At 45.6% G+C, this 27552-nt stretch overlaps 1 protein-coding gene across 9 annotated transcripts in view; it reads right to left on the reverse strand.

The window, feature by feature from the left end:
• Positions 1 to 27552, reverse strand: part of Aff3 (AF4/FMR2 family member 3) — a 502697-nt gene that overhangs the window by 52159 nt on the left and 422986 nt on the right. For 8 of the 9 annotated variants that reach the window (XM_031367274.1, XM_031367272.1, XM_031367275.1 and 5 more), the window contains one exon: positions 23609 to 23649. In XM_031367274.1, the coding sequence (XP_031223134.1) occupies positions 23609 to 23649 (41 nt within the window). The remainder of the gene's footprint in view (positions 1 to 23608; positions 23650 to 27552) is intronic. The other variant, XM_031367273.1, reaches the window with a different exon arrangement.

Consider the following 27552-nt stretch of genomic DNA (forward strand, 5'->3'; position numbering starts at 1 on the left):
AAATGTATGCTCATGAACAGCTTTTAGATAAAATCTTAGATCAAATGCTTACTCAGATTGCCTTTTCACTATGGATGTTGCTATACTGAGGTTTAAAAAAAGGATAGGATGGGGATATGGGTCAGCATGAGAGAATGTGGAACCTGGAGGAGACCCTGGGAACTCTTGTGCAGCAGGCAGCATGGCTCCTGTACAGTGGGTAGAAGCTGGGCATGGCTTGGGCGGAGGTAAAAGCCATAAAGTAGACTTATATAGCACTGCCCAGGACCCAAAGGGCTACAGAACCTTCTGCTGCCCTTAGGGAAGGAGAAAAGTTGACAGCAAAGACATTCAGTAATACAGACAGTCCATAAACTTGGACATTAATTATGCTATTGGAGCAGCTGGGAATTTTTTTTTGACACACGTCACCAAGTCCAGAGATGTGGCTCAGGCCACAGAGTCACATGCGTAGTCCTGCTGAGAATTTGAGGCTGTGTCCATATGCCAGCGTGAGAAGAGCTTGGAGGCTAAGGCTTGACCACTAGTTTCAGATACTAGAGAGCAGAGATGTCACCTCTGGGTCCCTGGTCATGCCTGGATTTGTTTCCTTTATAATGCTCTGCTCTGGCAGGTGAGTCAGCCACCAGGACTTGGGAATCTCCCTCAACAGTGCCAAAACATTCTTGAGTTTAAGAGCCTTGGGTTCATAGCACCTCTATCTGACTACTGATATGTGTTAAGAAACACACGTTCTTGTGTTCTGGGATAACTCCATGTTGTTACTGTGTCTGGAATGGCCTTGCATTTTTGCAGGCTTTTCTTTTTAGAAAAAAGTGGTGAGGGTTGTTATCATTCCAATGGACCAAGACACAAAAACTATGGCTCTGGATTATATTATATACTTTTACTTCGATTTGGGTAAATGCCCATATGTTGTCCAGCCAAGAAGAAAGGCATGTCATAAACAAAGGGGAAAATACAATGATGTGCAAACATTCTTGGCTCTCTCCCCAAACATTCCTGGGCTTGTTGATGATTTTTATGGATAATGTACTATACTAAATATACTATTCCTACTTACAGTTCTAAACGTCTTTTGTGTTTGACTATTCATTTCTTTCTATAGATTTGGGAGAATTGCAATGATAATTTCACTGACTAACTTCTGAGTGCCCCAAGACTATTCCAGTTATTTCGGCTTCCTGTTACTCATCTAGGGAGTAACAAGGCTGGGCTTCCTCCTTATAGCTTACTAACACCTTCTCCCTTCAGCCTTTACAAATATTCTATGACTGTATTTGCAAATTCACAAACCTTTGTCTCTCGCTTTGGGAGGGAGTATTTATTTTTTTTAATTCAATTTTATTTTAACTGTTATCCTTGCTTGCGTCACAGAGGCAACTCACCCTGAAGTCTCTCATTACCCTCTATAAGGCAACTTGATTATGAAACACTGATAATGTTTCTAATGTTTTAAACATTAAAAGAAATTCATGTGAAAGATAGCTATGCTCCTTTTGGAAGATATAAACATGTTTGGATCACATAGACAACCTAAAACCTGTTTTGGAATGTGTAAAATAATATTTACTCAGTAAGGTCTGTCTTAGAAGTCTCCATGTAACTGTTTCTGCGCCTATGTTGAGTCCACTGGCCCTGCCTTCAGGAGGGTGTGTCCTCAAGACGGGGTCCCTGAACTTACTACGGGGAAGAGAGCGTGATGGACATACTTTGAATTGTGATTCAAGATGGGGGAAGGGTCCTAGAGGAAGTTAGGCTGGCCTCTGTATATCTCATCTGAGTGCCTTGGGCTGGCTAAGGCCAGGGCACCTCCTCATGACTTACTGAACAAGGTCAGTGCTGCATTCTCTTCCTGTCCTAGGAACTATTTGAGAGGCAGGGCCAAGAAGCAGCAGCTGTCTGTGCTGTGTCTGTGGTGACATGAATTTTCACCTCTTGGATTTGGTGATGTTGTGTTAAAAAAATGTCTTTGTCTACAATGACACTTCATGGGAGAACTCAGTATTCTGACTGTGGTGACAAGAACTGTGATGTAGCCTGGGACCTGTGTGGTGTCAGAGAGCAGGGACCTGCTAGTACAACTTGTCCCCTGGCAGAGAAGGCTGAGGATGTGTGTGATCCCGGGTGTGCAGGTGAGAGGCCACACTAAGAGAGGTGAGAGAGGAGGCTGTGTTAAGGATCTGGGCTGGGTCACACCCCAGCTGCCCAGAGCCAGTGGTGTTCTACATGGACAGACAGCCTTAGCATGTTTCATTTTACCTACTCTTAAGAACAGAACTCCGTCTGCCTTTATCTACCCATTTGCCCCCCATCTCATTACTGTTAAAAGAGTGGCCATGGAACGTCTCTTGTCCACTGCTTGCTCCTCAGCTACCTGCAGACAATGAGGTGCTGAGAGGGTCTGGGCTGTGGTAATTTACTGCTCTCCCCTTCTCTTCAACTGCTCTCTGGGTTGTACCCTGGGTCTGTTTGTAGAAGAAAAGTCATGCTGAAGGACATATTCAAGAGCCATGGGTCCTGTCAGCCCCATGCCCAGTCAAATGGTCCATGAAGACAGGGGGCTGTCCCTTGAGGTGCAGCTCTAGTGCCCTCCAGCAACTGCAACATTTTCAGCCATGTCCCATTAGATACTCTGCCACTCCTGATTTATTTATAGGGTTCTGAAATTAATTTCTGTATGTTTTGAACTCTTGAGACAGTGCAGCCCCAGACTGCTGCCCCATGGGAACACTAGAATCCAGGTAGTGGTAAAAATTTACCCAAGCTCTTTGACTACATTTTAAAAAGCAGCTTCATTGGGATCTGATTACTTCTACCACCTGCTTGTTAGTTTTCTCTTCTAACTTATTTTCTACTCCTTTGAATAGCGAGCATGCTTACATTGATAGAGTTATTTAAAAGCATTTTCAAGCCCCTCTCTTGACTCTTTCAGTAAACTTATGACTTAGGTAGGAAAGCCAGCTCTCTAGGGCAGGGTGGAGGATAAACGGTCGGTTCTAGGTCAAATACCATTCATTGTTAGTAACTGACAGGGGCTAGAACCTGGGCCTTGGCTTTTAGCACCATGTGTTGTCCGAGGAGTGGATTAGTCCCTGAAAATTAGTGGCTTTTCTGGCCCCAGTGGAGGATATTTAAATAATTTTGCCATGTAGGAAGGATCAACACACAGGCTTTAGAATTAGACCTGGATGGACTTTTGCCTACTTTGCTTAATGGCTGGGTGACTTTGGGGATTTTTTTTTTGAGATAGGGTTTCTCTGTGTAGCCCTGGCTGTCTTAGAACTCGCTGGGTAGACCAGGCTGGCCTCGAACTCAGAAATCTGCCTGTCTCTGCCTCCCAAGTGCTGGGATTAAAGGCGTGTGCCACCACTGCCTGGTGACTTTGGGGAAATTAATTGTTATCTCTGAACCAGATTTTTCTTAAGTATGAAAGGGATAATAATTGAACAAGCCTTATAGAGTTGCGAGGTAGCAAATGAGAAAATGCTGAGTGTTCTTAGCACAGAACCTAGCATATAGTTAATGCTATTCTTTACTTTTAAACATAGCTAATATCATGGTGGCCTAAGAAAGACCATGTAGCCCTTTCTATAGTTTACCTGGATTCTTTTATTAAAATTATTTTCATTTTGATTGTTTTGGTGTTAGGGATTGGATCCAGGGCCTCCAGAGCTAATGAAAGTGCCCTCTATCAATGAGCTATATCCCTGGCCTGAGTTGAGCTGGTTCTTACCCATACTGTCCATCTGGTAATTCCATGGAATTCCACCATGCCTGCTCAGGAAGGGACCAGCAAGAATGACTAGCATGGTGTGAATGTCTGCAACATCTGGCCAATGAGCCTGAGACAGGGCCTCTCAGAGTCTCCTTATTTAATTCCAGGATGTCCCAGAGCAAAGCCTGGCAGCTCCAATCAAGGGCAAAGGAGGCCACGAGAGTCCTGGGCAATGGCAATGCCTGGCTCTTTCGCTGAGATGACGTTTGGCAGCTGAAAACCTTCCTCCTCACTTGAGCTCTGAAAACAAACCAATTCCACCTCTCTGCTGTGTTTTAAAGCAAAGCCAGCATCTGAGTGTCATCAGCCTGTGACGTTTAATTTGTATCTCACTCAGGGGCACAAGATGTAAGGATGGGGAGCTTTGGGAAATGTCACAGGAATCCACTCACAGAATCTGAGATCCAGACTCATCGCTGAATCAGCTCAAGCTGTGTTCTTGCTTGCTGTCATAAACATAGCTGGGTTTGTTCCCTCCCTCCCCCTCGGACGATGATGTTCCTGTTACTCAGGTATGTCTGTGGGAAATGCCATGTAGGGCCTTTTAAAAGATGAGGTCACTATGATGACAGACTGTATCTGGAAATAGGGTCCAGGGACCACAACCAAGTAAGAAAAACACAGTGGAGACAGACATGTTTCAAAACTAGAGGCACCAAGGGGAGTGTTTCCAGGACTCAGCAATTCTGAGACCTAGTGGCTCAGCCCAGGAAACAGAGGCTTCTCCTAGGGAGAAGATGCAACCCGTAGTCACAACAGATCTCCGTTTTAATGAGGTCCCTAAAGGTCTGGAGACTTATCCAATCAGGCTTTCCTTCCCAGACACTCTTCCCTACATAAGGTATTTAACCTCAGGCCCACCCTGAGAACTGGGGTACGGTTTTACTCATCCATTTTCTGCCATGACAATAAATGCCTTAAAACCATTGACTGTCTGTTTTCATCGGGATCTGCCACGGGTTGCCATAGAGAAGGCCTTTGCCTATAGAGGCATGTCTAATCTCCCATACAAGGCCTCTCTGTATTCCCAGCCACAACCGCCAAGCCAAGCCAGCCGCCTGCCAACAAGCCAAGGACTGTCCCCTTGGGACCCAGCTGGGGCTCCCCACTTCCCACCTTGGCCTGGGGCTAGATCCAGCCTGGGGGCCTCCACTCCATTCTGAGCTCTTCCGTGGCTCCCAGCAGTGCCTGGATGTCCAAGAGCCTAAGAACCCCTGGCTTTGTCGTAGGCTCGGGGACACCCGAGCTAGCTCCTGCCAAGTGTCTTTAGGATCTGAGGCTGGGCTTTGGGACACCCAGCTTCACCATCACAGAGAATGCCAGCAACATGGTTCTCAGAAATGACACTGCCCCATGCGAATCACAACTCCATGAAGCTCTCAGCCTACCCCACCTTCTCTGCTGGAGCCTTTCCAGCAGGCCTGAGCCTGCTTTCCAGGGAACTGTGCTCGGAGGCAGGAAACACCTAACCAGGCCTTGGCTGAGCAGGTGACTCAGAAGATAGTCCTTGTGGACAGGGAAACCCCATGGGAAACTTAGCTTTGATATTCTCATCAGAATTTCTCTTTAAAGGGGTGTTCCCTCCTTCTCAATGAAAGAGAGGCAAGTTGGAGCCTCCCAGGAGGTAGGTCATTAATTAGGCATTAGCACACAGAACACTGTGTATCTGGGTTGGCATCTAGGAGCAAAATGTATTTGGGACCTAGGAATGGCAAAAAGAGATAGGAATTTTAAAGAAATACTTCATTAAGACTTTAAAAACCTAAAAACCTAATGGCCAGCCAATACATCCACCATCTTCCTCATCCCCAGAGTGAGAATGGCTACCACTACTCAGAACAAAATGCAAATTTGAGCCCCTTGTCCAAACAGCAGGAGGAAGGCCCGCATTACACCCTCGAGGACGTAAGTCTGCCTCTTGCATTGTCTCTCAGTTGGCACGACTTTTTTGTTATTTCATATTGTGATCTATGGCTGCCATAGAGGCACTGTGACCTTCACATGGGGATACACTGGGCTCCTAGGTTAGGTAGGGAGAAGCTCAGTTCTATCCAGTCACCCACTGGACATGCCGTCATGCAGACAGCTTGCTGCAGGACACTGCTGCCATGCCTGGGCACAGGTGTGTGGGTGCTTGGCCATCCCCTCACACCTTTATGAAAGTGGTGCCAGGAGGGACAGGGGAAGACTGGGTGGGGTCAGGAGCCTGGGCAGGGGAGCTGCTGGCTGAGAGGGATGTCATGTGAGAAGAGGTGACTTGCTTCAGAATATGTTCCATCAATGCACTGGACCTTACAAATCAAAGACAAAGCCATTAAGAACTTCAAGATGGCAACCATGGAGCACTAGTAAGGTGTGTCTGTGTGTGTGGGGTAGGTAGGTAGATGTCTGATGGAGAGCCCTGCAAGACTGCACAGGTATCTAGCTGTTCTTGCTGAAGCCAGAGGTTTCTTCTGTTTTTATCTTTCTTTAAAAGCCAGGCTCCTGAGATCCCAACCTTCCAAACAGCCTAGGCCCTGTCTAATACCTTCCAGCTACCCATCTGCCTGACTGCCTCTGCCTGCTCACTAAGGCAGAGTGGGAGAGAATCTTGAGTTGGAAACCATTTCAGAAGCTCAAAAGAAGCTCTGTGGAGACAGGGTTGAAATAAGCTGGTTCCCATGTAATTAAAATAATTATGAATGAAAATTACTACCTTAGTAATTGCTTGATATTGTATTTACTACCATTTCCATTGTGTGACTTATCTCATTAATTACTGCTGGAAAAAGTTAGTCAATGAATAATTAATATGAAGTGATATCCAAGGGAGTAATCGCGCTTAAGAAACAGAGTTTGAGAGCGAGCATCATCCACAGTCCCACTAATGAGGACCCCTCAGAGTCAAGACCAGGACTCATGAGTGAGGTTCTCTGCCTATGACCTGCTGTGATTAGACGTCAACGGGAAAGTCTCTTTAGCCTGAACATAACTGGAAACAGGCCTGAGATTCTCAGTGGCTTCTGCTTTATCAAAAGCAGTCCATTGCATGGCTAACTCAGCAAACATACAAATTAGAGTAGCTCTCAAAATGAACAACTTCAGCAGTAGCCTACACTTCAAACAAAGTGACAGTCTGGTGTTTCCTATCAGAGCAGGTGCTGGCAGAGGAGAGAAGGCAGGAGGTTAGCCAGGAGCCTCAACCTACATCCTCCAGCAGGTTCCATACGTACTTCATACATACACACACACATACACACACACACACACACACACACACGCAATACACACACACACAGAGACAGACACAGAGACAGAGATAGAGAGACACATGCACACACAGAGAGAGACATGCATATGCATGCCGCACACACACATATACAGAGATAGAGACACACAGAGAGACTGAGAAACAGAGACAGACACATGCACATACTTACAGAGAGAGACATGCACACTCATGCACATATGCACACACACATACACACACTGACAGACAGACAGAGACAGAAAGACACATGCACACAGAGAGAGAAACATGCACATGCATGCGCGTGCACACACATACACAGAGAAAGAGAGACACACAGAAAGTGAGACTGAGAAACAGAGACAGGCACATGCACATACATACAGAGAGACATGCACGCTCATGCATATGTGCACACATACATACACATACACACACACAAAGAGAGAGAGAGAGAGAGAGAGAGAGAGAGAGAGAGAGAATCAATAGGATAAGCCAGAACTACAATGCTTATTCTATTAGTTCTTCAGCTGTGGTTTTGACAGGGGCTGGCAATGAATCCCAGAGTCTCAGACACACTAAATGCATGCTCTACTGTGGAACCACTCCTCCCCATTTTCTTAAAAGAGGGAAATCAGCTATAAATGAACCTATGGAAAAACAGGACACTCTGATCCCTCCAAGATCCCAATCTTTTTCGTTCTTGCTTTTTTTTTTTTTAAATTAAGCATTTACTATTTCACTTTATTTTTTAGAAATTGTGGGTTTGTGTGTGGGTGTGCACGTATAAGTGCCCACAGAGGCCGTTAGATCTGTTGAAGCTGAGTCATGGCTGTTAGATCCATTGAAGCTGAGCCATGGGGACTTGTGAGCTACCCAGTATGGGTGCTGGGGCCTCAGCTCAGTCCTCGGGAAGGTCCTCTGGACGGGCCTTATGCACTCTCACCCGCTGAGCCATCCCCCAGCCCCTTCACTTTTCCTATGTAATTTCTAGCCAAGATCAAACAGTTTTACAGAAAATGTCCTTTTTGATGGTATTTGAATTGAAACATGGTTTGTGTGGGATTGCCAGATGAAATGCAGGACACCTATTGAGACTTACTAGTTACCTTCTGGATAGTAGGTAATGTTAAGAAGCCATTTATACCATGAAATTATCCATTGTTCATGGCTTTTGATGGGCCAACTCCATTGACCTCAGGTCTATGGTATTTCTTGCCCATCCCAGGTATAAGCACATGTGCACATGCAGCAAAGCAGAGAGCAGGGGATGGGGACGATGAGGGAGGAAGATGAATCACACCCAGAAACTGCACCATTACTAACTGACATAGCCGTGGGTCGTATGGCAGGATTCGAGATGGAATGACAGGCAAGAGGATTAATTACAGTTAATCACAGACAGAGAAAGTCCAGGGACCTGGGAGACTCGTCCTTCAAGTTGCCAGAGCTGTATTTTAAAAGCAATTTAATGCAACCCTTTGTGGGGGATGGATGAACAGTCAGAAGATGGAAGCATCACAGTGGTAAAATATCGTAAGTCCACTCCGAAGCCACCAGATTCAGGGTTAATGTGCTTCTCTCAGAGCTGCTGCATGAGCAGGGAGCCTTATGTGACCACTTTCCTACTGATATAAAACCTGTTCCTGGCTTGATGACTGAACACCTTCTGGCCATTTCTGACTTCTGAAGGGGTCACAGGAAGAGGCCAGAGTGTCTATAAAGAAGAGTGGAGACAGCCGTGGCTCTGCCCAGGCTTGCAGAATGCCATTACTTGGGGATTCCACAGGTATGATGGCAGGCACAGCCCTGCCCACCTTGAGCTACAGTCTGCAGTGTTTGTACAGTAAGACAAGGGGAGTTGCAATCTTATTGGCAATGATGTTGGCATTTAATGAGATCTCACTGTGGTATTTTACTGAAAGAAAAGCTAGTTCCTCAAACCTAGGCCCCACTTCCCAGGCTCGTGCTTCCTGTGGGATTTAATTCGTACACTACAAAAAGGGGAGATAATTCCTTTGGTAAACAAGCCATGTCCTTCACACCATATGCATTTATTTGTGTGCTGAGGCTTGAGCCCAGGCCTTGCACATGCTAGGCAAGAGCACTTTACCTCTGAGCTATACCCCATGCCACACTCTGCTACTGCAATAGATGCAGCTTGCCTATCAAAAGGCGGTGTTCAGGCAAGAGCAGGGGTGCTGTTAGTTTGTCTGCTCACTGAGAATCGAAACAGTGTATTGGTGTCTTGCTCTGTTCTGAATGCTGTAAGGAATATCACAGTCTGAGTGGTAAATAAGATACTCAGTTCTTGCGGTTCTGAAGGCTGTGACGTCCAAGACCAAGGTGCCAAGGCCCTCATTTGTTGGTGAGAGCTCTTTCTGGCATGCCCACAGCCTCCTCAGTGTGCCTACATAACTTCTTCCCTGTGTATGCTTTTTAATATCACGGGACCTCGTGCCCTTATTTGAATCTAATTACCTTCCAAAGTTCTCACCTCTAATACTATGAGACTGTGGGTTAGGACTTTAATGGAAGACTTTGCAGGAGTGTGGGGGCACACTGGTCCTCAGCTCACCACAGATGCAGGGACTTGTAAGGTCATCAAAACAGGTCTCATTGCTGACCCTTCTGGAGGCTACTCCATGGCTGGGCACCTCAGAAAGACCCGCAGTAGAGGATCTTCTGAGCATCCTCATCACCTCACTCAGGTGAAGGGAAGAGTCTGCTGACATGATAGGAATCAGGGAGAAGCTCACAAAGGGAAAGTTGGCACAGGAAAGCTGATTACCAACTTAACCCTACAGTGGTGTCAGAAAACAGGAAGCCATCCATCTACAGGAGCCACTGCAGACCTGTCACAGTCACGCAGAGTTAAGGACATGGTCTTCATTATTCTCTTGAGAAGTGAACCACAGTACTAGATGACAGGTTTGTTTGTTTGTTTGTTTGTTTTTTTAATTTGAGAGGTCATCATACTTTAGCGGCTGTGCTACTAGGAATGCTACAGTCAAGGCACAAAGGCTCCGATTTCTCTAACAGTTTGTGCCTTGCCAACAGTTTGTGCATGTTTCGAAAAACCAAGCACTCCTCAGGCTGTGTAATCTCACACTGGTTTACCCAGCAGAGGGGATGCTGTCTATACTTACATGAGGGCAGAACCATGAATCTGGGTGCATGGAGTTAGTTACATGCGGCTACTTTATCTTTCAGAACCACAGAAACCAAGGGTGCTGAGCTTCTTGAGTCACACGACAGTCTTTTGAGGGACCCAGGTCCAGGTCTTGTCTGTAATTTATCAGCTACTAATCTCCTTGAGTGCTGCTCCTTTTAGGTAAGGAAAACGTGCTGGACGGTCTCCAGGTAACAAATATGGCTACAGTCAGAAGATTAAAGTCTCTGTGGAGGCAGGACTTTAAATAGCTGGAGCTTCATGTAATTAAGATAATTCTGGATAGAAATAGCCACTTTAGTGATTTCTTCTACACAACAATATTTACTATGACTGCTACTTTGAACTTTCTCTAATTACTTACAGTTATATTGGTCCTAGTTTGGAGGGAAAGAATTAAGAGTAGAGGAGGAACAGGTGCTTGTTTCTGCCTTTTACCACCAGTCAAGACCTTAGTCTTGACTGGTTGTTTAGGCGCTGCTGCTTAGGAGCAACGATGTTACTAGGAAACATGTTTGTGGTCAGCTTTAGCTTTTACAAAGCTCACCCCCACTCACACACGTCCAATAATCTCTCCCAATGTCTGACACACTGTTGCAAGGTGGACAGAGGGAGTTGCTACTCTCTCCTCTGCCAGGGTGGGGAAAGCCACTGAGAAATCAAATCCATCATCAGTATCCAGACTACACATCAGGCTGTGTCGGATGAGCCCAGACTTGACATGTATTCCTGACACCTGTCACCTGTGGAAAGCTGCTTGATCCCACAGGGGTGAGCACCATCAAAGGACAAGTGTGGATGGATGGCCAAAAAGGAGGACTGACTAAGGGACAGGTATCTAAGTTGTGAGCTGAAGCTTGGGAAGGTTTCCAACTAGGTTAGAGGGAGTAGCAGGAGAAGGGAGTCAGGAAGGGAAAGTGTTCCAGGCTGAAGGAACAGTGTGTGTGTGTGTGTGTGTGTGTGTGTGTGTGTGTGCGCGTGTGTGCCTACATATGAAAGAATGAATAGTTCTGTGGCTAAATCATAAAATGGGCTTATGGACAGTGCCAAGGCTGGAAGGAGACTTAGGAAAGCATGTCGGCTGAGCTCTTATTACTGAGCCAAGATATCCAGGGAGCTATGGGGTTTCCACCGCTCTGAAGCTTCACCTCATTTTGCTAGGGCAGGAAAGATGGCATGGCTGATGGCTGGGCTCCAAAGCAATGATACATGGGTGTGTGTACATTTTGAAAACCTAATGTATATTTGAATACAATTTCTTTCCTTTCAGAGTACCAGTGAATAGATACTAGGTGTCCAGCTAGCTGGAAGAGGAAAATTCTCCAAGGAATAGAAATCTTAGGAAACAGTGCTGGCTTGCATCTTCTTCCTTCCCCATCTAAATCTGTCTGAGTCCAACCAATACATACACCTTTCAAATGCTTTGTCATCTCCCCCTTTAAGCTTAGAGCATGGGAGGATAGCTGACATTCCTGGACCTCCTAGCTTGGATGAGGCACATTGTGCCACATAAATCTCCAGCTGACTGTGTCTTCTGGGATGGAGAATGGTCTAGCCCTTGTCCCTGTGGGAAGCACCCAGGCATGTGTTGTGTGTGACTAAGGGAGGGCTGAAGTATGCACTGTTTTAAGGGATTAAGTAGGGTGGAGAGGGAACAGAGCCTCAGGCCACCAGCCTGTGGTGAGCCAGGCCTTCTCTGTCCAAGGCCACATGTTCCCTGCAGGCACTACCTACCCCTTTCTGTGTCCATTAACTTTGGGTGGCCAGTGACTCAACAATTTGAAGCTTCAGTTTCCCATGTGCAAGATTTGGACACTAACACATGCCCCAGAAGGCTGTCTGTTGATGACATGGCATAGTGACAGGAAGGTGCCCACACACAGGCCCTGAGCCAGCCAGCCAGCATGGCCCACCAGGAGGTCAGAGGTAACCTACTATCCAGAGAGGGAGAGTTAACAACGTGCTTTGTGTCCATCTTTTCTCGAACACAGAGGAACATGTATCCTTTCACAATTACATAAAATAGCCAGGACAGTGACTCAGAGAAAACCTGGTGCTCCTTCGTATGCCCTCTCAGATGACTAACACCTCAAATTGCAGTGCTCATAGAGCGGTGTTATTTGCCTTGGCTCCTCTAGCTGTAGGATCAGGCAAGCTGAACAGGGGAGACTGTCTCCATTGAAAGATGAAGAGCTGTGACCTCAAGTGGCTCGATGACTCCCTGGCTGTGAACAGGGTGAATAAAGCCAAGAAGAGGCAGTGTTGGGGAGCGGCAGGGCCTCAGACTCAGCCCGTTATTTGATTTGGTACACCAGGGCCAACAAGCAGGCTGACCTGGCCTGTGATATTTAACAGGGGCCGTGGCCTTGGTTGAGCAAGCCTGTTTCAATGTTTTAGCTGAGCTGACTACAGTGAGCATAGTCACACTAGATTCCCTCTTTTAGAATGAGAGGGATAAAGAGCAGAAAACTTATGCAAAAGGAAATGGGAAAATTGTAGTGGGCCAAGGGGGCAAGGCAGAGAAATCCACTTGGAATTTGATAGATTAGATGGTTGTTCTAAAACATCTGGGATAAACTCTGCGGGGTGTATCCTGAAGGCACATATGCTGCCCAGGGACAGCAGAGGTGGGCACTGTATGCTGCCTGCCAGGGTGAGGACACGATGTGGCTGCCAGACATTGGCCTAGGAACCAGCACAGGGAAGGGAGCTGGGCAGAGTGAGAAAGGTCAGGCTGCCCCAGCCAGCGGGAGCACATTAACCTTCCCTGGCAGCAGGGCAGTGTAGTGGCTCCAAATCACAGTCATCAAAGGCCAGCTAGCTAGTGCAAGCAGCACTAGGCCAAGGCTGCCTCAGCAAAGGATGAAAGAAGCAGGTCCCTTGGAGAGGGGCAGACCCTGAGTTCAGAGTAGCAGCTGGCTGGACAGTCAGGTCTCACTGGCTGTGTGATTTTAAGTTCAGAGAGACACTTGGCCAAAGGACATTTCTGAGAGGGAGGGGCAGTTCTGGAGAAGGTCCTGTGTGCCAGGTTAGTAAAGCCAGAGAAAGAAGACTCTGTGGGCTTGGAGACAAAATCAAGCCAAAGGAACTGGGGCCATGATTTAAATAAACTCCTATTTTAAACAGCTAGTTAGTTTGAGCTTTGAACAAGACAGAAATGCAGAACAATAACCCCAGACTATCAAATGGCTAACACACCATTCCACATGTTTTTCTAACTGGCTTCCTGTGGCACCAGCAGGGACAAGAGTGTTCAGAAAACCACATGTGCACATAAGATGTAACATTTTAAAAGCTTCTCTTGTTAGATATATAATTGGTGAGTTGGGGAGACACCTTAGTGGGTCAAGTGCTTGCCATGCAAGCCTCAGGGCCAGAGTTCAAATCCCCAGCATCCATGCAAAACCAGTCAGGTGTAGCTGTTATCTCAGCAGTAGGGAGGCAGGGGAATCAACCAGGATGCTGGCCATACAGCCAGGACAAATAGAACCCCAGGCTGGTGAGAGATTCTCATTGAAAAACTCAGGTAGACAGGCAGACAGCTCATGAGGCTGTCCCCTGACCTCCACACACGTGAACCCTTACCCCCATGTAATTTGTTACTCTGTGGTCCTCTTTGGGTTTAGCTCAATTTCCAGAACAGGGTCACTGAGAATGATAGCAAGTTCAAGGCTGGTAGGAACTATATGTTATCATCTTCACTGGTGGTCAGTTTGAACATTTTAAAATAACTGGCCAGTAATTACCAATTAGTAACTCATTCCCTGTGGGACAGCAAGTCTGTAATCAAAGCAGTTTGTCAACAAGGTATAGGTGAAAGTCTCTTTCAGAAATATACAGCTGTAGAAAGTCTCTATTTTTTTCAGTAGATAGCTGTGACAGAAAACATGCTAATCACACAATAGCTTCCCCCTTAGCTTTTGCACTGGAATGCCACGTGAACTGTTTTGTGTCAAGTTAAATAAGAATCAAATGGGTCACGAACATTAGACACACAGACCACCCACTACCCTTGGTTTAGAATGGACAACCGTAGGGATGTTAAAAGGCACAGGATATGCTGACCAAGTGACAAGGACTAAGCAAAAAATAATGTATAGACCCTGGGAATTAAACTTATCAATTGTCTGAGGATGCACTCGATAGGAAGGGATCATAGTGTAGGATGACAATGTGTAAAAATGAACAAGTGTGGTGTGGTCCAGCAGCCCTGTCTCTGAAGTGTGAGCACCTGGGCTCCCTCTGCTCCTTTTCGGAGTCTCCTGAGCACAGTGATGCACCTGAACAAGAGTGACAATTAGCTGTGTTACTTCACAGTCACAGTGGCTGTGGGAACAGGAGACGGGTTGAACCAGGCTCTGATCTATCCCCAGTGCAGAAGGCTGGGGTCACTTCTAACTCTATCTGAGAAGGAGGTGAACAGTGCTTTGTTGGGAACCCAGAACCTCAAACTCAGGGGAGGACACTGATCTCCTCTGTGGATGACAAAAGGCCACATTGGCCACGTCGGTTGTAATCTCAGAGCACCACTTTCCCCAAATTCCTGATGTGAGAATGCTTTCTGACTTCAGTTCCTTTTCAGAGTCTGTGATGTGTGTGTGTGTGTGTGTGTGTGTGTACACCCAAGTCTACACATGTAAAACCAATTGTTTCTCATATATCTTATACATATATTCTGAAGGTAACTTGAGATGATGTTTTAGCTATGCATTGAACAAGGTTTCCCAATAAGGAATCTTCTTCCACTTGTGGTGTTAAACTGGTGCTCCAGAAGTTCCAGCTTTTGGAGTATTTTGCAACTGAGAATTTTTTAGATTAGGGATCTCAGTCTGTAGCTACAGAACTATTCATTTTCTTTTTTAAGCGATAGGTTTTTTGTTTTTTTACTATGTAATGTCCTAATCACCTATTTTTACCGTTCTCCATACATCAGCTCAGTGGTATCAAGTGTAGTCCCACTGCCGCACGGACATAACCGCGCGTTATTCTCTTTAGAGGAGACAAAGCTACATCACCCATGAGCTGGGACTCTCAGCGACTGTGGACACTAACTAAAAGGGTTAAAGGACTTTCACCCAGAGGAGACTCCTGCTGACCCCTCCCTGGACAGACATCAGGTGGCAAGTCTGTATTAATTCTCAAGCACTCCCAAACCCACTAAACCACTGTAAAGGGCAATTAGTGGCTTTATACAATCCGTTATTTATTTACTCAGAAGACTAACTTCTTCCTTGGCTCTCTTCTGTTGTGTGAAATACATGCTTGGGACCTTTTAAACTGTGTATTATTTACCTGATAGGACTCAATGGTTTCTCTGGAGCCATTTCGTTTTATTGTGGAAATTAGTACTGGGTTGGGGGGAGCGTTAAAGCAGAGTTCTAGACTCTCTAGCCTGTGCGCTAGCCTCTTGTTAATGTAGTGTTAATGCAGCTGACTGGGCTAATAGCCACCCGAGGGCCGTGAGGGACAATTATGTGGCTTCCCTCTAGAAGAAGGGCGGGTGGAGGGTCTCCCTTTGTGAGTACTGATGGATAGATATCACAGGACCCTGTTACAGGCCAGAGAGACGTAGCATATATGGCTCTGTACATGGCCCTGCACAGTGGTTTTCATATAATGAGGATTATCTTGCTCTGCGGTAAGAAAACCAGGTTTGCTCTTTTTCGATCATTGAGAAGAGTTTCAGGAAATGACCCAGAGGAGCCTTTCAGATGGCTGAAGTGAGAGGGTGGTAGAGACACAAGCCGTGGCCAGGTGTCCATCAGAGGCATGAGCGGACCTCATCTAAGACCCTGGCTTTGGTGTTTTAGGAGAGAAAAGGCTAGATCAGCATTTGAGATGTAAATAATAAATAAGTAAATAAATAGAGGCTAATAGAAGAAGACATCTTCCTTTGGAAGACAAGGCAGTTGAAGAGAATGCTGTTCTATGCCTCAGACCCTGTGGAGCTTGTTCCGGCCTCCCCCTAACTACAGGGCAGAGCCACTCTCTGGATATCCTGCAGCCTGACCCTGTTCATACTGATGGTCCTTGCGCTCCACTCCTGATCATGGGCACTGTTGATGAAATTTTCCTTCATGTCACACTTAACACGCCCATCAGGTCCCCTTTTCTGACTGCTCCATACCCTGCCAAGGTTACTGATTCCCTCACGGCTTGATGAATGAAGGCTGGGGCTTTCCTTGCTGAAGTGGCTGAAAGCTTCAGCCCTGGGGTCAGAGGGACTGTCCTAGGACTCTGAGATGTGGAGGGAAGTTGCCCGAGTCTATTAATAGAAAGGCCGGCGCAGTAGGATTTGAGGGGAAAGCAGTTTTAGGACACGAAGGGAAGTGGAATCCTGTGGGCAGCAGCCTCTCTTTATGGCCCTAATGTTGAATCCTTTCTTCCTCGCTGAGCTGGCTGTGGTGAGGATGGAATGAATAGCAGCAGAGGAGCCCTCAGCATGCTGACACACGACTGTTCCAAGAGGAACACTGTGTGCACAGGACCATCCGTTCTTTGCGTCATGCCGGGCTCCTTGGGAGTGGGAGCCACGGACAGTGGATCTTGGCATGTAGATCCTCGAATGGTGCCTTACCCAGTGTCCAGGTTCAGAACTGTAAATGTTCACGGAATACATTAGTAGACAAGAAGGGAACATTTTAAGTCTTGTCATGACACAAATCACTGCAATGAGAGTGGGGTGGGACTACAGTCGTGGGGGCGGGGCTAAAGCCGTGGGGGCGGGGCTACAGCCATCACCTGACCTCACTTGGTGCCAGAAACCTTCTGATGAGACTGCAGGATTTTCTTCCCGTCACTGGGTTCTTAACTTACTCTACTCTAACGTAAATGCATCGAGCAGTTTACTAAGACTGTCTTGCTTACCCTTGAGCTGATTTTATTATTATTAATTGTTCAATCTCTCGTTTTATCCATGTAATAGCTGATCATATTGCTTGACTCTCAAGCAGGCTGGTGCCTGCCTGAACCCCCAGTGATGAGTCCCTCTGCATCAATTTCTCCTTTTCAAGACACTCTATTGTTGACATGGAGCTAGATTCAGAAAATTACTTTCTACTTTGAGTCCAGAGTTGCCTCTGTAACCACAAACCACTGGTTTTGTTCATCATTCATGTATACATGCATTCATTCATACACGGATTCATTTATGCATGCACTCATGCATTCATTAATTCACTCATTAATTATGCACTCATTCATTAATTCATGCATTCATTCATTCATGCATGCATGCATGCACTCATACATTCATTCATTTATCTATTCAATAATTTCTCCCCTAACTGCCAGGTAGCCTCCCAGGGATAAAAAGATGTCTAAGAAAGCAAGATTGAGTATGTAAAAGATGGCCAAGCCTAAGGTGGAGATCTCTGACCATTTCTAAGCCATTATCGATTGAGAGGATGGCAGAGTGTACCGGTTGGACCTGGGCTAGATCACAGCTAGGCCACTTGCTTCCATGTGGCCCCTGGTTGAGTCACAACCTGTACCTGTGGTTTAGTTCGCTCATCTTTTTTTCTTTGTTTTGTTTTAAGGCTCCATGTACCTCTCGGCACTATTCTGAAGATTATAAAATGATAGAGCTTCTAAAGAGTAATGCTACCCGTTGGAGAAAGACTAGAGAACACGGGCTGCAGGTATAGCCAGTAGCAACCTGCTGCTTTAACACTGTGAGGGCTGTGAGTTTAAAACTTCCTTAAAAATACTCCATCTCTTCTTTTTGATGCTTAGAGAAGGGGCCACTTGAGCCAGCAAGATAGCTCAGCAGGTGAAGGTGCTTGCCATTAAGACTGATGACCAGAGTTTGTTCTCTGGGGTCTCTAAGAGGCAAGGAGAGGACCCTTCTCAAATTGAGTACCTTCCTCAAATTGCCCTTTGACCTCCCCAGACACCCAGTGCACAATTTATTATGGGCACAAGTGTTGTCCATAATAAGTGAATAAAGGTAAAATGTTTTTAGAACAAGGGATTGGTTAGCAGTGCCCAGCAGCTGCGGACCTCCCTCACACCAGACAGAGCAGAACAGAGCCTAGGGGTAGGTACATGCATGAGCTGGTGGCCCTCTCCAGCACACTACATGCCCTTGGTTCTGCTGTAACCGGCCTCTTGGACTGGAGGGGGCAGCAAAAAGAAGCTGGAGTAGAAGCCCCTGCTGAGCCAGCCAGCACCTGCCCCACCCCCTAATACTCGTTTGATCTTGTTTCTGGACACAGACCATTTCACACTTGGCTCTGGAGGGAGGTGAAGCTCTCTTAATTGTAGGCTATTTGTCATCGACTTCATTTCCCTCTATTCTTCCCCATGGAAAATAGGACTCCATGCATGAGATTTATCAGAGAAAGGGGAAAACGGAGAGCTGCAAGTTTAGGAGGCCTCTCTCCTTGCCGGGCCCCACACCCCTGCTTCCGGCTGTGGGAGACCCCGAGAAGCAGCACTTCTCACAGGGTGCACTTCATCTCGCACTGCATCCCACTGTGTGTCTCTGTGGAATAAATGAATAAATCCGCAGCAGTTGTTTGGATTTCAATATAAATGGATCTTGGACCCGAGAATCTGCCAGATGGGCAGACAGGTTATAGTCTGGTGATGTGTCTCCAAAGCTATAAAAATGTAGCCATGGCTGGGAGTTGCATGCTGACATTTCAGAAAATGATTATATGCACAATTTAAGCACTCGGCCGTTCCTGCCCTCCAAGTGCCGTTGCTTCAACGGCTGCGTTGATATTGGCTTTCTTGAGCCTTTTTTTTTTTTTTTTTGAGTCAAGTGAATTTTTTCCTCAGCCCCTCATATTTCTAACAGAGCGTGATTTATTCATACCAAATTATGCTCCATTTTTATAAAGCCCGAGTTGCTGCAAATGATGCCTGAGGTTCCACAGAAAATATTAATTCCTGATCTGCTGCTATAAAGCATGCCTGCTCTCCGTGCAGAGGCTCTGTCGCCCCAAGACAGATGGAAGCAGTCCCGGGGTATGATTAACTTCTTAGTCCTGGCAATCTCCTCCCGCTCCTCTGGCCGCAGACTTCCAGATTGACCTCCAGCTCCTCTGCAAATGAGCAGTCGCTCAGATTGATAAATCACACACATCCCTCTTCTGATCAGGGCTGTCTGCTATTTACTACTTACAGAGAGAAGTTAATCACGGTCAGGGCTCCTTGCAGGCTGCACACATCCTGCCTCTCTCACAGCCTTGCATATTCTCCATGTTTCTGATAATGAGGCAGGTTCTGCAGTGCAGAGTCTCCCATCTTTGTAAAGGAACCAGGCATCCGTTGCTTCCCCTCCCTCCCCACGTCCATTAAGTGCAACCGTCCATAGGAAGAAAAAAGCACTTAGATTATAAAGATAGAGCCCCGTGCAAAGTAATCTCTATTAATTAGCTTATTTATTTCCTCAAAAAACTGTCACCTCTTTCTGCCCTGGCCGCTTGTTGTTTTCATTCTTTGGGGACAACAGTGGGGCTCGAATTTCTCAAAAATACAAAATATCAAATCAAATCAAATTAAATCAAAACAAAACCCCACAGTTAGGTGTATAGAAGAACCAAACTCGTACGGCCCCACCTTCCCACAACACGTCTGTCCTGTCATCTCAGGGTGGGCTGGCTGGAGTCTAGCTTCTCGCTTTGCCTGGTGTACTCTTTTATGACTGTGGACTGCAGTATAAACAAAGCCTACTGCTCTGGTCGGTATATGAGGTGAGTTTTGAAGTTAGGCAATGGATGTGTTACAGCTTTGATTTTCCAAGACTATTGACCACGAGACTCCCCAAGTTTCAGAGCTCATGTCCCAGGTGTTAAGTTCCAGTGTACCAGTGCACTGTGGACAGAGACGGGCCAGGACTGTGTGTATCTGAGAAAGTTTGACAAGGGATAGAGACTGGCTCAGTGGGCATAGGGACTTGTCACAAAAGCCCAACTCTTGAGTTTGATCTCTGAGATCTAAGTGGAAAAAGGCTGATTCTTGCAAGTTGTCCTCTAATCTTGAGATCTTGAGACATAAGCACGCAAACATGCACCTGTACACACACACACACACACACACACACACACACACACACACACACACACAATCACAGTGTAAGACATCTTTTTAATAAGCTACAAGAAAGGGTTTCTTCAATGAAGAAATGATGTTTGAAGAGATAGATGTTTCTCTGCCCAACTCCAGCATCACAAACTTAGAAAACATGTGAGGTCTGAACATGCTTGGTCTTTTGGATAAAAGGGAGAGTGCGGTGTAACTCTTAGGGAACTTTATAGACAGAAGTGAGAACAGGCTAGAAGAAGACACAGTTGAGGAAGCCAGAGGGATCCTATAATTTGATGTCTGATAGATTGTGATGATTTACACTATCAGCCTGACGGGATTTAGAATTACATAGGAGACAAGCCTTGAGGGATGGCTGAATTTAGGTTAACAGAGATGGGAAGACCAACCCTGACTGTGTGTGGCACAGTTCTGCAGGCTGGGGGCTCCCAGAGCAAAGAGAAGGGAGGGAGTGAAAGACAGTTTACTGCTACCTGATTCCTGACTGAGCACATGTGACTGGCTATCCCAAGGTCCTGTCATGATGACCTTCTTCCCACGTTGCCAAGAAACTGTGAGCCCAAAGGAACCCCTCTTTCCTTAAGTTGCAGATATTTCGTCACAGATATAGTGACTAATAGACTATCCCATGCTCTAAGCACTGCCTTGGGTAGCTGCCTATGGTTGGAATGACTGGTTTCATTGCAAATCTTGAGTTATTCTGACACAGAATATTAAGCAAATCATACAATGATATGGACCTCAAGGCACAATGTTATTTTTTCTAAAAATATTGGGCTATTCAAAATATTAAGTGATAAGATAGAAAAAGGGACCTGGCGTGTGAGCAGTTACTATCCTCTTTTTAAAAAAAAAAAACCCTAGAAAATAATGAATTAGTGAATCCAATTCATTCAGTAGGTGTTTTTAAAGTCCTGATTTTGAAGAAGAGATTTTATAATTCATTTTTTTTTTTTTTATTTTGAAAATAGGATTTCACCATGTAGTCCTGGCTGGCCTGGAACTCAATAATATAAGAGCTGGGTATGGTGCACGCCTTTCAACCCAGCACCTGGGAGGCAGAGACAGGTGGATCTTTGTGAGTTCAAGGCCAGCCTGCTCTACACAGCAAGATCCAGGCCAGCCAGGCTACACAATGAACCATCTCTAAGTGACTCCAGATGCTCTCACATATGCCCCTGATAATGAAAACAGAATGTGTCCCGAGAGGGAGGAAGTGGCACAATTCTTAATGAGCTAAACAAGCCAACCACAAGGTCTCAGTTTGCCCAAGGTACACATCATTATGTACACATACTTACCTAGGGCCGAGAGTTGCATGTGCTTAAAAATGGCTGCCAATGCAACCCAACACCAATCCCAGAAGTCACTTAAGAAATGTCTTCATTGTAACTCAGTTATTTGGCTCTTGAACACAGATTTTGTCATAATGGGGTGTCACGGTGTCAAAAGGCTCGTCACACCTGCCTGAAGGCTTATATCACTCAAGTGGCTTGGCCCTGAATTACCAAATGCAGACAGAGAGAAATAAGGAGAAGGCAGCTTCCCACGAAAGCATTGCCGGAGCAGTGCGGTAGTGTGGGCCATCACCTGGAAGTGAGACGAGTTCCTCTAATTTTGAATAAAAACCTTCTGGATTGAAGTGGGGAATGGGCTTTTATACTGAATAAAGAAATGTTGACCACTGGGACCCTGGCTTCTGGGCACCGCACTCGATTGACAGGTTCTAGTGAGGATATGTGAAAGAGGTCAAAGGGCTGCTCATTAAGATCTATCCACACTGGCTTCCTGGGGATAAGTCACTGAGAAGAGACCTTTGATTGTGTCCGTCCTGGTTTCTGATGCAGCCTATCTGATTTTAGATGGAATGCCCATTTTCCTAACGTACGGTTTGAGTCATTCTGACGGAGGCTGTCATGATGCTTCTCAGTGTTTATATACACTGTTTTATCAAGCATGTATTTTATGTGTTAGGAACTTCATCTAAAGGATGTAAATGAGTGGTTTGTGGTCTATCAACAGGGTTGTAGAAACATTGATCTAATAAAATATCACAAGCTTTTCATTGCCCTCCAGAAAGGACGTATTGTATCTATAGTAAGGGTCATTCTGTGAAACCTGGATTTCCCTTGCTTTTCAAAACATTTGTCCCAAAGACTCTTACTTTCAAAGAGAAGACAAAAAGAAGGAATTACATGTAGGAAAATGTGATTGGGTCACAGTGTGAGTCTGGACCCTTGGTCTCTCTGACCAAAAGGCCCAGAAGCATTTCTGAACCGCCCAGCAACAGCTCCAGATCGCTGCTCTCTGAGCACGCCTGCTTCGGTGGCTGTCACTGGTGAAGAAAGGCTCTCAGTTGAAATAAGCATACCCAGTTTGAGGCCCCCTCAGGGGAAGTGCTTTCCACCAATGTGCTCTAGGTAATTCACCTAGGTGAGGAGCTGGACCTGGGAGGAGTCAGCCATTGCTCATTCTGAAAGAAAGTCCAAAGGAAGGGAGGGCAAAGGCTGGCTAGACAATACTGACGTGTGTGCCAGTCACCTCAGGGGCATCTCTGACTGAGTCCAACACCTTCTTGATGTAGAGATGTGTAGGGAGTTCATCTGACTCCTGACAGAGCACATGTACACCTGCGCGCCCGCTCTTGCCCTCTTCCTCCCCTCCTTAACACACACACACACACACACACACACATACATACACACACATGCACATACGCACACACACTCGCACACACGCACACACACGCGCACACACACATGCACACGCACACACATGCATACACACACATGTACACACACGTCTTGGTCTGTTCAAGAAAGTGATTCTAGATTTCTCCACTTGGTAGTCTGCAACCTTTCAGAAAAAGCAGAGTGTGAGTTCCAGCTTATGCTTTTCCTTCAAGTTTACAACTCCTTCAAACATACAAGGCAGGATGAACAATGGAAGTCCAGTGGGTGAGCAACACACAAAGGTATAAGGAGTCGGGCAGGAGAGCATGAGTGGCTGGGTAAACCCGTGTGGAAAGAGCGAAGAAAACACCTCAAAGTAAAGAAATGCTGAGAAACGAGCTTGGCTCTCGGCCAATTCCAAAGTTCAGAATTTACCACACCACTCAGGCCTTCCCTGCTAAGAGTCTTGTCTCTCGTTTCACGGCACAACAAGGGATTCTTCATACTTTATGTGAAATACAACGAGCCGAGTTTTGCGGTAATAAACTCCATGCACGCATGACAAATCCAAGCACGCGGAATGTTTAACATCCCAGTTCTCGGATTCTTTAGGGACAAAATCCGATTATGAATTATATGCCACAATAAATAGGGCTCAATGTTTCATAAAGCAATTTATAGTTCATAAAAATGATAAAATGTACCTGTCAGCTAGAGCGCGGAGAGTTGTTCTCTGGGCTGCCTGCTGGAAGAGAGGGGAGAAATGTTTATTTAATATTCTGACTTTTAAATTATGCGCTCAATCAACACTTAAAAAAATGTATCACACACACACATTTTTGTCAAGCGGCCAAATTTTAAACTGTTAGCCACACAGTAGAAAGCCCTGCTATGTCATGAAAGGAAGGTTCTTGGTTAAGGGGGTGCTGCAGTAAGGCACGTCTGCCAGTAGGGGGCCACTGTGGGGAGGTGCTAAGTACTCCCTGGCAGTGGGGCAGGTCTCAAGAAATATGGCAAAGACCTGAGCCATTTTTCTCTACCATCTGAAATTAATTTCCCATTGTTTTATCCTTATTTCCTGTAAGAAAAGAAAAAAAAAACCTTATTCTTCTAACTTCTTGTGTAGATCTGTGTTGGTGTGTGTCTGTATGTTGTGTGTCCTCTTGTGCATATCTGAGTATGGCTGGGCACACCTGTGGATGTGTATGCAGAGGCTAAGGAGGGCACTGAGTGTCTCCACCCATTGACGCCTGTGGTATTCCCTTGGGTCAAGGTCCCTCACTGAACTCAAAGCTCTCCATTTTGGAGAGGCTGGTTGGCCATTAAATTCTCAGCATCCACTTTTTTCTGCCCCATTCCAATGTTGATGCTATAGGTACATGCTTGGCTTTTTGTGTTTTGTTTTTGTTTTTGTTTTTGTTTTTTAACATAAGTGTTAGAGGTTTGAATCCAGGTCCCCAACTTTGCATAGCAGGTACTATTACCACAGAGCTATCAGGCTAGCCACTAAAGATATAATTTAATTGCTTTTTATTGTTTTCTTTCAGATTTATTTATTAATTTAGATTTGTTTATTTATTTATTTATTATTTGAAAACCCAATGGTTGACTGGACAATCACAAAATATTATGGGAGTTTTGATACATTTAGGCACAATAATGAAGTTGTGACAGTGGTTTTGTTTGTTTCCTTAAGAGTTTTTTTGGTGACCCAGGGAGATGGCTTATTTGGTAGAGTTCTTGCTGTGTGTGCAAGCCTAGGCACTATCGTTGGGACTCCCAGCACTCCTGCGAGGACACACACATATGTGTATCTTAAGCCCAACCCTGGGAAGGGATCAGTGTGCTCCTGCAGTGTACTCCTCAGTGAACTATCCCAACCAGTGAGGTCCAGATTCAAGGACAGACACTGACTCAAAAAACAAAACCACAAAGAACAAAACCAAACAAACAAAAAACAAAAACCAAGGAAAAAAATACTCCAAGACTGAAATGTTAGCACGCTAACTACTCACCAGCCACCTATCTTAAGTCTTGTCTTAAACACAGTTCCAACTGTTGGTGACACTTGGCACACTTCAAACTGACCCTCGAGTGGAATGGGCTGCCGTCAAGACCTGTGTTTGACACCTCTGTGCTTAAACAGCCCGGCTCCTGCCTGTGGTCGATAGGACTTATCCTGTGTTCTCCACTGACTCTCTCCTGGTTCTGTATGTTCTCACTCTGACTTCAGGGCAGCTTTGAGCAAGTCTGCAGTCTCTTTAACCCCTTCTTAGCCACCTTGTATTTGGTACATGTATGATCTAACAGTTGATATTAGTAATTGAGACTGGAATAAAGAAACTTGAGACTGCTAATGGTTACCTATTGGGCAAAATTAGCAAATTGTAGCCAATGAAACAGCTGTATTTTAAAATTTCTGGCTACCCAATAAGTTCTGACACTGTGGAAAGTCAATAAAAAATAGCACAGAGGATGGCTGAGGAAGACACATCACACATAGGAGCACCCGCACACGTGTGTACACCCCCATGTGAATCAGGAGGGGTGGGACTAAAGATCCAGTCTGAACTTAAAGTCAATTGACTCTTTTCTCCCCTCTCTCCAAGGATTGCTCTTGCTGACTTCTCCGACTGATCATCAACAGTGAGTGTTGATGCGCTGCTGGTTGGAAAGAGATTCAGAGAACATAGGAAGACAATGAAAAGCAAGGAGTGGCTGCACCCATGGAGGTGCCTGTGAATGGCTGCACCCCACACAACGGTGCCTGCTAATGGATCCTGTCTGCCTGTGAGGAGTGTCACCACACAGTCAACACATTGGGACTTAGCACAATCCACAATTGCCCTACTACTGTTTTTTTTTTTTTTTAATTGCTTGATTTTTGACTGTGTTTTTCACTGCAGTTACTTTTTATTACGAATAAATACAGAGGACATCCACCCATTAAGAAAGCTAATGAGAATGTACCAAACATTTAAAATCACTCCTTCAGGAAAAAAAAGTACCTATGATGTTAAAGTAAAATGTTATGTTCTATATGTAGGCAAGGGCTGACTATGAAGAGATTCTGTTGCCTATTCTCCTAATAAAAAAATGAAAGAGCCGGGCATGGTGGCGCACGTCTTTAATCCCAGCACTTGGGAGGCAGAGGCAGGCGGATTTCTGAGTTCGAGGCCAGCCTGGTCTACAGAGTGAGTTCCAGGACAGCCAGGACTACACAGAGAAACCCTGTCTCAAAAAACCAAAAAAAAAAAAAAATGAAAGAAAGAAAAACCTTTCAGTGTTTTTACCCATCTTACTTTAAGGTTGGAAAATAATGAAAGAAATAAACATCAGGATTGAAGAGTCAAGAAAAAAATGACTTAAGTGACTCGTGATTGAAACCCGAAAGACTAGCTGCGAACTAGATGGATTGCCCCAATTCCTCCCCTCTAAGATCTGTACCACAGTGACCACATTTTCCTCTCCTAATCTCTCATCAGCTTCTCCTCTGATTCGGCAGCAACACGGTCACTTGAGGAGGTTAAGAGAGAGCTTCGAGCATCTTCCCTGAGTGCATTATTCATTCATGACTGACACCGAAGCTCAAGTCTATAAGACAAAACAAGTTCTCTGCCAGAAATAGTCATTTTCCAGGCTCCTCTCAAGAGATGACATCTTTTCTACTTCTTTATTTTAACAAGGTTGGTGCTTGGAAACATAATCAGCAGATATTCCAGCTCCAACGGGTGCTAAATGAATTACAAGTCACAATCTGTTATTGAAAGGAAATCAAAGAGGAAATTAAATGCCCTTTTGTAATTGGGGGTAGCACAGGGCAAGTCCATAGGCACTGGATGGGATTGTAAGGCAAAAGGAAGGACGGGGCTGGAGGTCTGAAGCAGCCCGGAGTCCTGCAGTTTCTTGATGGAAATAGAATTTATGCCCGGATAGATATGTAATTTACTCTAACTACCTACTATGTGTAGGCAATGGGTTTGGCGTAGGTGACAGGAAAAGCAGATAAAGGTCTTCATTATACCTCTCTGAGTCTGGAGGTGGGACAGACATGATAGGTCCACAGGCACAAAACAGTTTGCATCACAGTGGCTGTGGCTGAGGGGAACAGCATGCTATGAAGTGGAGCAGTGAAATGACCATTGTTTACAGAAAGCTCAGCCAGTGTGGGATAATAAGGCCTGAAGAGAAACGTATGAGACCAGACGAACGAGGGAGGGGAAGGGAGGGGAAAGGAGAGCCATGAGACTAGAGGAATGGGGGAGGGAAAAGGAGAGCCATGAGACCAGAGGAATGAGGGTGGGCGAGGAGGAAGGGCTAGAAAAAGCTACAGCAGGCTAAGAACCTGGCTCAGTGAGAAACTACAAGGTCACTGTAGTAGAGCTTGGTGGGGCAGTGGGACCATGGCAGAGCCAGATGAGGCCAATGTCAAGGGCTACAGAGGTCAAGTGCAGGCTTGTGTAGGTGCAGGACAATTGGAAGTCATTGAAGAGTTTACATGGACAGCAAAAGCAAAGCAAAGCATGCTTGTACATTCTGTGTAACTTCCTGTGAGTCTATAAGAAAGTGACAGGGATTGGTATTAGAGAGTCTATTTTCAAATGTCACGCTAGCTTCTGTTTTGTATGATGAATGTGTTTGAATAAGG

The sequence above is a fragment of the Mastomys coucha genome, unplaced genomic scaffold (assembly GCF_008632895.1).
Source record: "Mastomys coucha isolate ucsf_1 unplaced genomic scaffold, UCSF_Mcou_1 pScaffold14, whole genome shotgun sequence".
NCBI lineage: Eukaryota > Metazoa > Chordata > Mammalia > Rodentia > Muridae > Mastomys > Mastomys coucha.